Genomic DNA, 14,700 nt, shown 5'->3' on the forward strand with positions numbered 1-14,700 from the left:
ATCTGTTTGGTTAATGTGTTGCTAGTATATCTATTGTTGAAAAACCTCACCAATAATCTTATTTGTTGATGATAATGATGATGGATATTATCAAACTCTTGTCCTAAAAACATTGCAACAAACATTGCATGCAAACACAAATTATGTTTCAATTTTATTTTGTCACTTAGTGAGTTGTTCGTGAATCCCGGCCAAGGCTGACCATGTTCACTTAGTAATGGGTGATCCAGGTGCACCACATGGCGGTGATGACCATGATGTAGCAGAAGAGTAGCAGCAGGTAGATGCGGAAGAGGAGGAAGTCGAGGACATATCCTACATGGCACCACTGGTCTTGCAGCTTGCTGTCCTTCTGCAGGGAGGTGAGGTGAGCGTGAAGTTCGCCCACGTACTGACAGATCTGTCGCAGTTCAGGTGGAGTATCTACACCGGGCAGGAGAATGGAAATGAATGCTAATGTAAAATAAGACAAGTTTTGTAAAGAGAGCTTTAATTTATCTTAATATTCGTTAATACACAGGATTAGATGTTGCAATCCCTTGTGCCAAGATCCCAGGCAAAGCACATTTAGAGGACCTGTCCAGCTGAGAAACCCTATTAAAGGCCATGATGCACTGACTTCCTAGTCACAAGTTGACACATCACTGAAGTCTATAAATTTTAATGCTGCAGCAAGATTTAATAAACCGTTTCAAACAGCTAGTGTAAGACCGCTGGTATAGTACCTACAGAACCTTTTGATTCAGTGTTTTTTCAGGTAAGGTAGATATAGCTGAGACATATTTTCTAGACATACAGCACATAGAAAAAATATATTTTGTAAATATAAAATGACCTCAAGTATTTTCAAGGCCACAGACCAGGCCACTGCAATTTGCTGAAGAATAAACAGAACAGAGTTTTAAAATGCAGTCTGTTTTATTACCCCTGTTGATGGGTGGAGGCTGTACAGGTCCCTGGAAGGCTGGCTGGATGATCCATGGGCCTGAGGTGCCATGTGAGCTTTCAGGTTTATTATTCTGTGGTACAGAGAGGGACTGGATGTCCTCCTTCCCGTGGTAGCAGATCAGGTTGGCTATATGTTTGAGGACAACCACCTTAACCCAGTGTGGAACCTCCTGATACTTCGTGGAGTTGTGGTGGAGGACATTAATAACGATGACTGTCTCCAGCAGACTGATGACCATGAACGCCAGACACACGGAGAAATAGATACCTAGAGGAACCGAAAGAGGTAAAGAGAGGCTGAGAGAGTTGTGGCCTAGATGACCTCATGGTTTCTCTTGCAATGTACTGAGATTTCTCTATTTTTGACACTATTTTTGGAACCGATATTGCAATATATTAGTACGCAGAGTTTGTTACCGCCCCTGACCTATGATGGGAGTGCCTTTTGCTGTGCTGGGCAGCAGGTCGTTCATGATGAGCAGGAAGACGGTGTAGCCCAGAATGAGGGTCATTTTGAAATTGGCACGGTCAGTGGTGTGGGGAGGCAGGTAGAAGGACAGGATGTCAATGAACATGAGGAAGGCGCTAGGGACCAGCAGGTTGACCACATAGAGCAGTGGACGCCGCTTTAAGACCACCTAGAAGACACAGAATTAAAAGGTGCCACAATTAACACTTTTTATGTCTTAATTTCTTACTTTTTTAAAGGTGAATTTTTTTCCACTGACTTTAACTCTTTTTTTTTTCATCTCTCTCTCAACTACTTTTTTAATGTCAATGGTATTACTCTCATATCCTCGTCTCAAGACTATAGCCAGCTGACCCAGAAGTAAAACTGACCCAGAAAGTGATGATGTCCCACTCGTCGAGCCCAAACTGAAGGACGGAGGCATCTCCTAGTATTTCCACCAGCTCCCACCCTCCACTGGTTTGCAGGTAATGTTTTGAGTTTCCAGATATCTCCTCAAATGTCAGAGCAGGAATGACCCTCAAATCCCGTGCTGTGAAGAAAAGACACATCAGCGGACCTGAAATAGCGAGTTAGCTAGATGCAACTCGGATTGCTTACTCGATGATTTTGATTTTCTTCTCCTTGTGTTTATTTTTGTCATGTCTGCGTGATCGTGTAGCTGTCAAGAAGCTCTTTCTTACTTGTGTGCATGTAGGAGCCAAATGTGAATGTGCAATTCTGCACGTCAAAAGGAAAACTGAAGATCTCCAGGCTGCAGGCAGTGACGAGCCGCAACATCTTGTCCCAGCGGATGTGACCTGTGTGGTTGACGTAGACATAGGGGCACCTTTGGGCAATATCACTCTCCACACTAGGAGGATTGGCGATGAAGGAAACAGTTTCGTATATGTTATGGGTTCTTTATGGATATATTTCAGCAAGGAACAATATAATATGCCACTAAACACAGGAATTAAAAATAGAAAAAAAGATTCTAAGGCAGAACTTCAATTTCCTTTGTCATCATATGTCTTCATATGACTTCATATGTCGAGATGTTGAAGCAGAGTGTGTGGCTAATCTTGGGCCCCTACATCCTACAGATCAGCCTCTGGGTTATGTAGAGATAGATATGTTCAACATCACATTAATCTCTGATCACTTTATTTTTATTTTGAGTTCTGGCTGCTTAAACCGGAATTTAAAGTGTCATGTGTATCACTCAGAGCAGGACACATTAGTGACATCAAATCCAGATTGATGGAAGTACTGAGCAGAATCCATGCTGCTACTACAAACAGAGAGCTATGGAGGGCAACATGGACGGGGGAGGCAGGTTGGGAAGGAACCTACTGTAACAATGTCTCTGGCATAAGTACATCGTTACTGACGCCTACATCTTTACAATAGCAGATGATGTGATGTCCGAAAGCACTAACCCGATCTAAATCCCAGCAAACAACTGCGCACGACAGATCAGATTTTATAAACAAATCAGATTTATCTGCAGTCTTAATATAGCCTAAGTTTGTGTGTACAACATTGTCATCATTCGTTCATTCATTCATCTTCTGTAACCACTTGTTCCTGTGAAGGGTCGCGGGGTCTGCTGGAGCCTATCCCAGCTGTCATCGGGCGAGAGGCGGGGTCCCCCCCTTGACAGGTCTCCAGTCTATCGCAGGGCTAACACAGAGAGACAGACAACCATTCACACTCACATGTACACCTACGGCCAATTTAGAATCACAACATTGTCATCTCTAAAAACAATTCACAGTTGAACTTACAACTCATAGATTACGATGTCTGGAGACCAGAGCTGCTCCGTAGGAAGAGAGATCCTAGTGACTCCGTCACACTCATCAGGGTCCCAAACCAGGAACTCATTATGCCAGAACTGCCAGGAATTAATCAGAAATAATCTCTTCTTACACTTGGAACATAAAATATCTGCTTTTCAGTTCATGCTGTCTGTATTTGTCCACATGATATGTCTGCATCAGATTATATTTATTGATAGTGTATGATGTATTTTCAAGCTCTTTACTTACCACTCTCAGCCACAAGAAAGTAGTAAGTATCTGAATTTTCTCATTCTGGAGTACAGCAAACAAAAATAATTTAATGCTGATTACTACCACTCAAAAGTGAAGGTCAGAATTAAGTCAAAATGCAATGTTGTTGTTATGATCCTTCAGTTACTAATGAAGAAACTCACCACCCCAAGCACAGCATACAGGGTGAAGGAGATGTTGGCTATGGTGGGGTTGCTGAGGTTTACAGTTGGTCTGAAGGGCTTTAAGGCAAACACATCCTGCATGGACTCATAGGTTGGACCACTGTGGCCTTCTTTACAAGCCAGTTTACTGTAACATACAGACACTGACCAGAGAGGGACAACATAATAAATACCCTTACTGTTGTTTTAGTGACACTCCCTGCTTTCTGGTGGTCAACGCTTTTGAGAAATTGAAAACTATAACGCTACTAAACCATGCAAAACAAATGCTGAACAAGGCTATATTTGTTAAATTATATATGTTACACCTGTTGTCTTCCCGGGTCAATTTGACCCAGTTATATTTAGTGGCGCAATAGGTCACACTATTGTGCTTTGTAGCACAATGAACACACACACACGTCAAATTGACCCGGGGGGACAGAAGGTGCGCAACACAAGGGTTAAACATGCTTTGGTCCAGAAAATAAACCACAGATAATGCAAGAGTGAGTAAAAGCATTTCATAATTACCTGACAATAAGCCTGCGACAATTCTCTGCAGATACAGACCCATGCTGGACATTTCTGATGGACTAAGTATTTTCTGCAAACACCTGTTTATGAATTTGTGAAGAAAAAGCTCCTCCCAGTACATTCATGCGCGCGCACACACACACACACACACACACGTTTGTATAGCTATCTTTGTGAGGACATTCATTGACATATGACAAGTGCTTGACCCTAATCCTAACCATAAACTAATTGTAACATTTACCCTAAAACAGAGTCTTGACCCTCGAACAGCCTGTTCTATTTAACTATCTATCTATTCATTTGATTTCAGTCAGTCCTCATAAATAGATATAAATGAATAGAAATGTAAGATTCTAGGTCTCCGCGGCACAGTGGCGTGGTTTTTCGCACTGATGCCCCGCCTCTCGCTCGATGACAGCTGGGATAGGCTCCAGCCCCCCTGCAACCCTTCACAGGACAAGTAGTTACAGAGGATAAATGAATGAAAGAATGTAAAATTGACAGGACTGTGTTATGTGTAGATGAATCATAAACACACACAGGACAGCACAAAGCGTGTTGTTTCACACCTCAGCTATCCGTTCGTCTATTTTATTTTTTAACACCTTTGCCTATGGAAGTCGATGTCTGTTTCATTCTCCACTTCTGTTTACTGTGCTGTTGAACCAGATGTGTATTTGGGCTTTACATTGTTTTAGATTCAAGATTCGAGAAGGTTATTGTCAAATACACAGCAAAGGTTACACTGAGCAATGATTTTCTTAGTCCATGATTCTAGACTCCTGTCAGCTGTTGAGGAGTCTGATGGCAGTGGGGAAGAAGGACTTCTTCAGTCTCGAGGTCCTACATTTCACACTCCTGTACCTTCCTCCTGAGGGTAGGAGTATGAACAGTCTGTGTTGGGGGTGGATGGTTTACCTTCTTTGTTATTGACTAAATTCAGTCTCAGCTTGTACCTTTTACTTCAGAATTTTTAGATGCATGTCCTGTTTGACCAAACATCAGTGCTGCAAAATGTCACTAATGCAAACAAGAACCTTTTATTTACAGTACAGTACTGTTTATTCTGGTTGTGTGTGAGCCCTGAGCAAACAATAAAAACACAAGTCTGTCGACCTTCTCAGGTGTGACTTAAAAAGCATGGCTGAAGAGGTCTGCAGAAAAAAAAAAAAAAAAGTTTACTTACCTTTTTTTTTTTTTTTTTAATTGTAGAAAAATTGTAAACTTGTGCCTCCACTTTAAGTTGCGGCCCACAACTTGGGTCATCACACACCCACACCGGGGGTCGCGTTTACCGAATATTTTCCATCATTGACTGTTTTTTTTTATTTTATTTTTTTTTAAATCTGAAGACCATCTGTCATTTTGACTGATTGCAATTCACACGCAGTTTGTATTCCAAATAATCCCGGAACTTTTGTCAGTGCACGATTTCCTGGTACTCCGATTACACTGATGCACCCGTCAGAGCTTGACTAATGGCTACCCAAATGGAGGAATCGGATGAAAGCACATTGCTAGGACTGATGGAAGGCAAATTTAATTTAAAAAACTACCTGATGGAAGCCTTGATAAGAGCAGTGTTTTGTGCAAACTGTGCAAAAAAAAAAAAAAAAAAAAAAGTTTGCATACCACCAAAGCATCTTGCAGTGAGCACAGAAACTGCCAGTTTCCTGGTCTGAGTACAGAGACCTGTTTTTTTTTTTTTTTTTTTACCATTTAAAGTCAGTAGTGTTCTGAAAAAGTACTTAAAGTACTTAAAATGGCACTTTACCTTTAGGTCTGTTCAGTTTTGGCCAGGGATATTTTCTTTCTTTTTCTACTGGTTTGAATTGAAATGCAATTAAATGCATTTTTCCAGACATTAAAAGAGCTTGAGTTTACATTATTCATGTCTGAATACGGTAGCCATGTCTGTGTCTATTATTTGATTCAGTCGTCCACTAAAATCCATTTAAATTAAAAAAAATTTGCTTTTTGGGGCAAATATTGTCATGCGATTAAAATTAATCGAGATTAAATTACAAAGCCTTTAATTAATTACATTCTTTTTTTTTTAATCGAGTCCCACCCCTAACTTTTAGTTAAATCTTTTCATTTCATTGTTCATATATAGCTACTGGGGCCACAGTCAGTTGTTCTGTCACTGCAGAGAAAAAGTTAGCCTACATACACTGCCTGGCCAAAAAAAAGTCAACACCTGGATTTAACTAAGCAAATAGGTACGAGCCTCCTGTTGGATAATTACTGCATGGGTGATTATGTTTCAGCTGGCAACAAATTATTTAACCCCAACTGATGCAATGAGTAGCTTCTCATTTCTTAAACAACCATGTTGACAGACACATCCCGTGGTTGTGGAAAAGATGTTAGGCTGTTTGAGAAGGGTCAGATCATTGGCATGCATCAAGCAGAGAAAATATCTAAGGAGATTAGAGAAACTACTAAAATTGGGTTAAGAACTGTCCAACACTGAAAACTGAAAGGATAGTGGGGAACCATCGTCTTCCAGGAAGAAATGTGGTCGGAAATTGATTGATCGTGATCGGCGATCACGTAAATGTTTGGTGAAATCAAATGGAAGAAAAACAACAGTAGAACTCAGGGCTATGTTTAATAGTGAAAGTAAGAGCATTTCAACACGTACAATGTGAAGGGAACTCAAGGGGACTGAACAGCTGTGTAGCCTTCAGAAAACCACTAATCAGTGAGGCTAACTGGAAAAAAAGGCTTCAATTTGCTAGGGAGCATAAAGATTGGACTCTGGAGCAATGGAAGAAGGTCATGTGGTCTGATGAGTCCAGATTTACCCTGTTCCAGAGTGATGGGGGCATCAGGGTAAGAAGAGAGGCAGATGAAGTGATGCTCCCATCATGCCTAGTGTCTACTGTACAAGCCTGTGGGGGCAGTGCTATGATCTGGGGTTGCTGCAGTTGCTCAGGTCTAGGTTCAGCAACATTATGTGTCCAAAGAATGAGGTCAGCTGATTACCTGAATATACTGAATGAGCAGGTTATTCCATCAATGGATTTTTTCTTCCCTGATGTTCACGGACATATTCAAAGATGACAATGCCAGGATTCATGGGGCTCGAATTGTGAAAGAGTGGTTCAGGGAGCATGAGACATCATTTTCACACATGGATTGGCCACCACAGAGTCCAGACCTTAACCCCATTGAGAATCTTTGGGATGTGCTGGAGAAGGCTTTGCACAGTGGTCAGACTCTCTCATCATCAATACAAGATCATATAAAAATTAATGCAACAGTGGATGGAAATAAATCTGGTGACATTGGAGAAGCTTATTGAAACAATGTCACAGAGAATGTGTGCTGTAATCAAAGCTAAAGGCAAAATATCAGAGTGTGTGACCTTTTTTTTGGTGTTGACTTTTTTTTGGCCAGGCAGTGTATATTCATCTGCTTGATGCTTGTATCCGTGGTGTGGATTCTCTGTTCAACTTGTGAACTGAATATTAATTAAAAATGAATGAAAATTAAATGCTATTGAATATGTCATTATTATCATTTTAAAACACTAAAGTGACGGGTAAAAATAAATTATGACGGGATTTTTATGACCCTGTCAGTCAAAATGACAGACAATGAAAAAGTCTAGCACAACCCACACACGCACACACAAACTTCAGGGAGAAAGGGCCAATTTGTTGTCAAACTTTAATGTGTGATAGTAGATTGTAGTGGTTCCTTTGGGAGTATTAGTGTTTTACTCAAACATGCCGTAAAACTACTAAGAAACCTGTATACAACTAAAATACTGTGCATTACCATTCACGTCTATCATTCAGAAAATGTCGGTAAATACATCAAAACTCATGAACTCATTGACTCTCCTGGTGAACACTGTAAACAGACTCAATTTGAAGACAGTATATATTTGCACATTCTAATCAGCAGTTTTTAAACCCTGAGGTGTGAAGTGCTATTCTGCACTAATTTCAACAAACTTAACCATGTTTAATTATAAAGAACACATACGAGGGATGATCAACATGAAGGCAGCTTGTTTTTTTTTGTTTTTTTACTCTTGAAAGGAATATTTTTCCTTAACTGCTGACAAAAATGTATGTGGTTCCTATTAAAATTAACAATGCAACTGATTAACTTCATATTACAGAGAAGTATGTATACTCCTTCTGGACTTAACTGGGCTTAAGGAAAAAAACAACAGCGTCTTAGAAACCTCCACAGTAGAGCGCTTACTGTAGGTCCAGTGGTGTGGTGAAACATGCAACTATTTGTTCCTTAAATGACAATGTGAAAAAATGTTTTCAAACACGTGTGAGTATGGAGTAAAAGAAAAAAAAACAACAACAACAAAAAAAATGGTAAAAAATGAATGACCCGTATCGAAATTCCATATTTAAGTCATACGACAACAGCTATACTACAACAAAAGTCTGGTGAGGAATACCCTGAGATGAATTCTCTAGAATTAGCTGCCCTTGCGTTATGTGTTATGGTTCTTTTTGGTCAGCCCAGAGTCTGCAGGTATACTTGATGTGGTGCCTGTTTCAACAAGTAGGGCAATAGTTTGGTGCCATACTGAACTCGGAACTCAAGGAATTTTTGATCCAACACTCTGCATTTGGGTTTGTTTCTCTGGCAAAAAAAAAAAAAAAAAGACTGAAATAAGATTTACAGTCTCCTGCCAGAACTACTGTATGTATTAAATTGTATAGCGTTGAATTTGTAAGATGCGCAATATAAATGTGTATCTGTATTGTGCAATACTATACAGAGTGTAATTACATTGATGTAGAAAATATCTTTAAGCATGCTTGATATATGTATATGCTGTAATAATGCTGAATAATCGTTGCGGGATTAATAAACTCCTTGTTTTACTGAGAAAACCAAAGAATCCCACATTGTGATATCAGTAGCTGCCGACCTGTTAAACGCTTTCTGGTCATCAGTGTAATTGTGTGATTGTGCAACCGAGTCAAGCACTGTAGTACCAGATATATATGATGGTTACAAAGCTGATAATGATGAAGATAATGTACAGGCCAAAAAAAAAACGGTCAAGGACTTCACCTAACATTTGCCATTCCTGTACATTTTTGGACTGGTGGAAGTGGTTGTCCATTTGTAGGCGGATGGCTGTGAGATCTCTGCTTATCTTCCTCAGCTCAACCAAGGCTGACTTCTCCGGAGGCGCACTTCCAGAGCTACTTTGAGGATCCCTCCATGAGATGACGCTGGTGTTCATGTCTGTGTACATGAAGAGTCAAGAGTAGAGTGAAAACGGCAGTTTAATAAGCACTAATCCTGCGTCTGTTCATCAAGCAGTTAAAAAATGATTGTTTGCAGCCTAAGATGAGCAAATACACATGTATCCAACCATAGCAGAAAAACAGATGTGCCATTATCCAGTTATAGTCTGACTGAACACTCCCTGTTCAGTGGAGGGTCTCAGCACTTTATTGACCAATTAAACATAACTGTGTCATATCCAAAACTGTGTTATGTCCATGGAAAGTCATAGATAAAATATGAGAAATATAAAATTGTTTGCCTCCCAGTGGCTGCATCCCCCCCCCCCCCCCCCCCCCCCCACGACCCTTCACAGGACAAGCGGTTACAGAAGAAGAAGATTGCCTCCCACTGCTTTTAAGTGCCTCTTGATGATGACAGACCAAACACACACTCTGAAAATAATTTAAGGACCCTGTAAATGTGACAGTAATATATAGGTATGCATGCTTAATAAAACTGCTGAATACCATCATGATGAGTATTTGATTTGACTACATCAAGATTCATTAGTAGAACTCCAACAGGAATCAACATGTTTGACAATACACTACGAATAGCAATTCGTTTTAATAAGTGCAGTTTTTAAAGAAGTCAACTCAATTTTATTGGAGACATAACTTAACAATTAAAAAAAAAATCAAGCAAACAGAGCGGAACCGATTACGTGACGTCATTTCCTAAATTAGCGGGCTTGGCGGGCACAGCGGAATGAATGGAATTTCAATCTGACCCTTCACAGAACAGGCAGTTACAGAAGATGAAGCTGACTCAACGTTTCTCAGCCATGAGTCATTTTGAACAAATATATATTCTCTCATAACCCTCCTTAGTTACAGAAACCAGACATGCATGAAATATCAGTTGACGAACATTACTATCGCGACGAAACCATTCCTCTCCAAAGCCAGCTTAGCTACTTAATTAGCCTTGTTAGCATTTGAACATCTCTCGGTGTTACACTATTTTAAGTTAGTCATTGACTTCTTTGAAACACTGTGTAGCTCGAACATGTTGTCTTTTAGGCTGCTCCTCTCCCAGGGACCGAACTTCGCGGCTGAAGGAGGCACACCGCTTCATTTCCCGTTTTGGTGGCTTCACAGGATTTTGTCGAGATTTTTCAGTCTTCTTGAATTTGAGGCGTCTCGGCTCATGTCTCTTTTTCTCTGTTTTTAATTTCACATGCTTAAAAGGCATGCATGGAAGATAAACACTATTTCTAAAGTGTAAATAATATGATAACATTTTAGTTATAAGTAATTAAGATTAAACACGAGCAAGGAAAAGGCAAAGATAAGCTGCCACGTGTGCTTGTGCTTGTTCGTTGTCTCTCATGTGCCTGAACGTCTTAGGCTGGGCTCTGTCTTGACCCTTATGCTCTCCTCGGGCATTTTTGTCCATTTTTTTTCAACTTTTTTTTTTTCATTTGGTCATCACTTTGGCTGCGTTACAGCTTATGACAAGAAATTCTGCAGGAACTCTTCTTTTTATTCAGCTTTTCTTGAAATCCAGTGTCTTTTACTCTCACATGTCATTTATACTCTCGTGCCGCATTTTGCACCCTCTGGACACCTTCGTGGCAAAAATGTACACGTGCAAAAAATCCTCATACGTCAATATTTTTTTCTGCTTTTTTTTCAGGAATCTCTTAAACAACTTCAGACCTGCTCAAAACTACCAAATTTTCAATAGTTTTTTAGGATTTTAACCCCTTAAATGCCAATCTAATGATTTGAAATATTTAATTATTTTTTACAAAAAAAAAACACAAAAACTGAAGTCAGTTCATTCAGACGTAATTAAAAATATTACTTAGATTTACTTATTACTCATGGTTTGGTTTGACCGATTTGAGAGCTTTCAATCAACTCAATATTTTTAAGATTTTAAAAATGTTCACTAATTTAATTAAGTAACATGCAGTATTACTTTTTAGAGTGTAATGTTAATATACCTGTGTTAGTAGGTGGGTGAAGGCAGACTGTGACACGATTGCTCTTCTTTTTTGGAGGGAGAAAAACAATAACAGCCAGATACTGTAAAACCAGGACGTTGAGCCAGTGAGGTACTGCGCTATAAAGGCTGGAGTTGAACTGGATATTAGTGATAAAAATGGTCTCCAACAGGCTGGCCACCATCAGTGAGAGTTTGATTGAGAAAGCAACATCTGAACAAAAGAAAAATAGAGTTAGCAACACTTTTTGTTATATTTTTATAGCCTCCATCTTCAAAAGTAAGAAATAAAGTCTATTCTACATATGTCAGATGCGTCACTAACTGATGATAGATGTACTTCCAGTGATAGGAAGCAGTTCATCCACGATGAGGAGAAAAATGGTGTAACCCAGGATGAGGGTCATCTTAAAGGAGGATCGATCCACACTCTGTGGAGGAAGCATGAAGCTGAAGAGGTCTATTGTGATAAGGAAGAAGCTGGGGATCAGAAGGTTCACCACATACAGGGTCGATCTGCGTCTTAAAATGATCTTGGGAAGAAACACAGGAACAGAGCTTCAGAGGTTTAGCCAGACTTTACAGTAATAAAATGAATATGTACCTTGTGCCAGCAATATATTGGCCTTCTCTTACAACCTCATAAAACATTCTATTGTAGTTTGGTGTGTTTGTGTGGTTATTGCAGGCCTAATATTCAGTTTACAACTTACAAAGTATTTAATCTCAGAGTAGCTTGCAACTGTTATCTCCAGGGTAGTTGAGGATACTTGGATATCTGCAAGCTCCCACTCCCCTTTGGTCTGTAGCACATGTTTGGACTCCTTCAGGATTTGTGCAGCAGTGAGGGCTTGAACCATCGTTATGTCTTGAGCTGAAATAAAATTTAAGAAAATGTTGTTCATTAAATTCCTAGCGAGACACCCAGTATGGTGTAATATAGCACATTTATGGTTTGTTGTGAAACACTTTTGCAGCTTTACCAAAGTGTAGATATGACCCAAAGGTGAGCGAGCAGTTTTGGGTATCAAAGGGGAAAGTGTAGATATCTAACCGGCAGGAGCTAATCACTCTGAGTGGCTTATCATCGGTTACTTGGCCTGTGTTGGATATGTAGACATAGGGAGTTTTTGGAGATTTGTCCTCATCCATGCTGGAAAAGAATCGAAAAACAGTTAAAGTAAAAATGTATGTACATCAGATGTATTTATATACTGTAACATTTTCAAATAATCTACATACTATGAGGTCTACAGACTGCTGGATATCATTTTTACTCACAACTCTGAGATGTGAATATCCGGGACCCAAATCATTTGCCGTGGGACAGAGATTCTCTGAGTTCCACACTCCTTCTCATCCCAGCTCAGTCCATGTATGTTCCACTGCTACATTAAACAGGACAGCTTGTAACTATATCACAGCATATTTTTATTTTAAGGCCTACATACCCTAAGGCATTTCTGTGAAAATCTCAAAAGCATACATTATAGCATGACATTGCAGTATGTGACATTGTGGTATTTCAGCTATCGTAAAATAGTCGTATTGTCTCCTTAATGAAACTTCACATTAGTTTTTTGTTTGTTTTTTGTAAAAAAAAAGTTCAGACTAATTCCTGAATACATTCATGCTTTGCTCTGAAGTCTTACCAAAATTAGCCATATAGTTGTTGTTAAGGACTGGGCTTTTTCATTCTGTGAATGAGACATGTTTATGAATTTGAATGACAATTGAAGAGGAGTTAAAGATAAAAAGAAAAGAAATCCATTTGTAGCATAAGTGCTGGAGTTAATAAATGTGTGTGTCGCATGGACTCACCACTCCAAAAATTCCCACCAAAGTGATATAGATGTAAACGTTCAATGTTTCTGAAAAATCTTCTACAGGTCGCAAAAGACGTATTGGACTTAATTCCTTCTCAAGGGCATCAATCAAGGATTCAGGAGTTGGGCTGGAGCAGTTCAAGGCTGCAACAAAGCCTAAGTTAAAAAAATAAATAAATAAATAAATAATGCAGACAAACATATTGATGGAATACCCTTAGTAAATATCTTCACATCTTTAGAGGCTGTACAGAATGGGAAAGAACATCCAAACTGCCACATAATACTCATTTGCAGCACTATACTCATTTACTCACATTTACATCCACCCCTCCACTTCTTTGTGACATTTAATAAATAAATACTTGGAAACTAAAATGTTAAACTCAGATCTACACCAATAATGATCTACATGAAAAACCAGCCTAATATCGTGTAGGTCTCCCTTGCACCTCCAAAACATTTCTGACTCATCAGAGAATGGACATGGAACTTCTGAGGGTGTCCTGTGGTGTCTGGCAACAGAATTTTGTTAGTAGGGGCCTTTGGGTCCTATGGGTTGAGGGGAGGGGCCTCTGTGGATCATCCCACAGGTACTTGATCAGGTTGGGACCTAGGGAATTTGGAGGCCAGGTCAACACCTTGTGTTGTTCTGCAGGTTTTTTCAGTTGGGGGGGGGATATAGGTGGGTGCTACATGTCTAAGTAACATCCACACCAATGAATGCCAGGTCCAAAAGTTACCCAGCAGAACATTGCATTGTCACAAGATGGTTTAAATGTTATACACTCCTCCTGTCAGTGGTCATAATCTTATGTCTGATCAGTGTATAGTATAAATAGATGTTTGCATTTACTGTATCTCAAAGCTCTCCAGTACTCTAGTAGTCTAGATAAATATAGCAACAGCTGACAAAAACATTTTAAGCCTCTGTAATGTCATACTTTTCTTATTTCTTACAATAACGTCAGTCTTGGTGACTGACCAGTGTGTTCCTATTTATTTTGTCTTTAGTATACCTTCTTCCTTCTCTTCTTCTTCTTTTTCTTTAACAGAATCCACATATTTTAACCAGATTTACAGAAATCGCCTTCCCTCATCATTTGTTTTGTAGATTTGTGAATTTTCTCTTCCTTACCGTCAAGTAGGAAAAAACTTAAGAAGAAGAGCCCAGCTGTCTTCATCTCTGTCATCTTGTCTGTGTGAGCTCAACTGCTTCCATGACGCATTAAAGCCAAACGTAAACACACAGGTTGTGGATATTCTTTGTGATTGGCTAAATTCAGCTTGAACTCACACCTTCCTGTTCTTAATTGTTTGCTTGCACAACCTGACCAAACATCAGTGCAACTAAAACTGATCAAACATGAATGAACTCCCAGTTTGCGCAAAACAAAATAAATAACTAAAAAAATCTACAGAAACTGTGTTGGAGAATGTGTGATTACTGTAACATAGTGGTGACAGGTGACGCTTTCTCTGCT

The 14,700-nt window shown here is 39.5% G+C and overlaps 2 protein-coding genes across 2 annotated transcripts; both read right to left on the reverse strand.

Annotated features, from left to right (window-relative positions):
* Positions 1–211: 211 nt before the first annotated feature.
* Positions 212–9,393, reverse strand: LOC311501000 (5-hydroxytryptamine receptor 3A-like; the record flags this gene model as incomplete). The annotated part of the gene is made up of 9 exons (XM_084562638.1): positions 212–423; positions 926–1,216; positions 1,376–1,586; positions 1,789–1,949; positions 2,101–2,270; positions 3,187–3,296; positions 3,451–3,495; positions 3,618–3,816; positions 9,230–9,393. 9 exons carry the CDS (start codon positions 9,391–9,393, stop codon positions 212–214), a joined length of 1,563 nt encoding a protein of 520 aa, XP_084418764.1.
* A 2,104-nt stretch (positions 9,394–11,497) lies between these two features.
* Positions 11,498–14,301, reverse strand: LOC311501001 (5-hydroxytryptamine receptor 3A-like). Its single transcript, XM_084562639.1, has 5 exons — positions 13,212–14,301; positions 13,043–13,087; positions 12,672–12,778; positions 12,358–12,543; positions 11,498–11,948 (listed from the first exon to the last, which is right to left on the reverse strand). The coding sequence occupies exons 1-5, from the start codon at positions 13,416–13,418 to the stop codon at positions 11,711–11,713; spliced, it is 783 nt and encodes a 260-aa protein (XP_084418765.1). The 5' UTR covers positions 13,419–14,301; the 3' UTR covers positions 11,498–11,710.
* Positions 14,302–14,700: the final 399 nt, after the last annotated feature.

This window comes from Chelon labrosus (genome assembly GCF_963514085.1).
Source record: "Chelon labrosus genome assembly, chromosome: 16".
In the NCBI taxonomy this organism is placed as follows: Eukaryota; Metazoa; Chordata; class Actinopteri; order Mugiliformes; family Mugilidae; genus Chelon; species Chelon labrosus.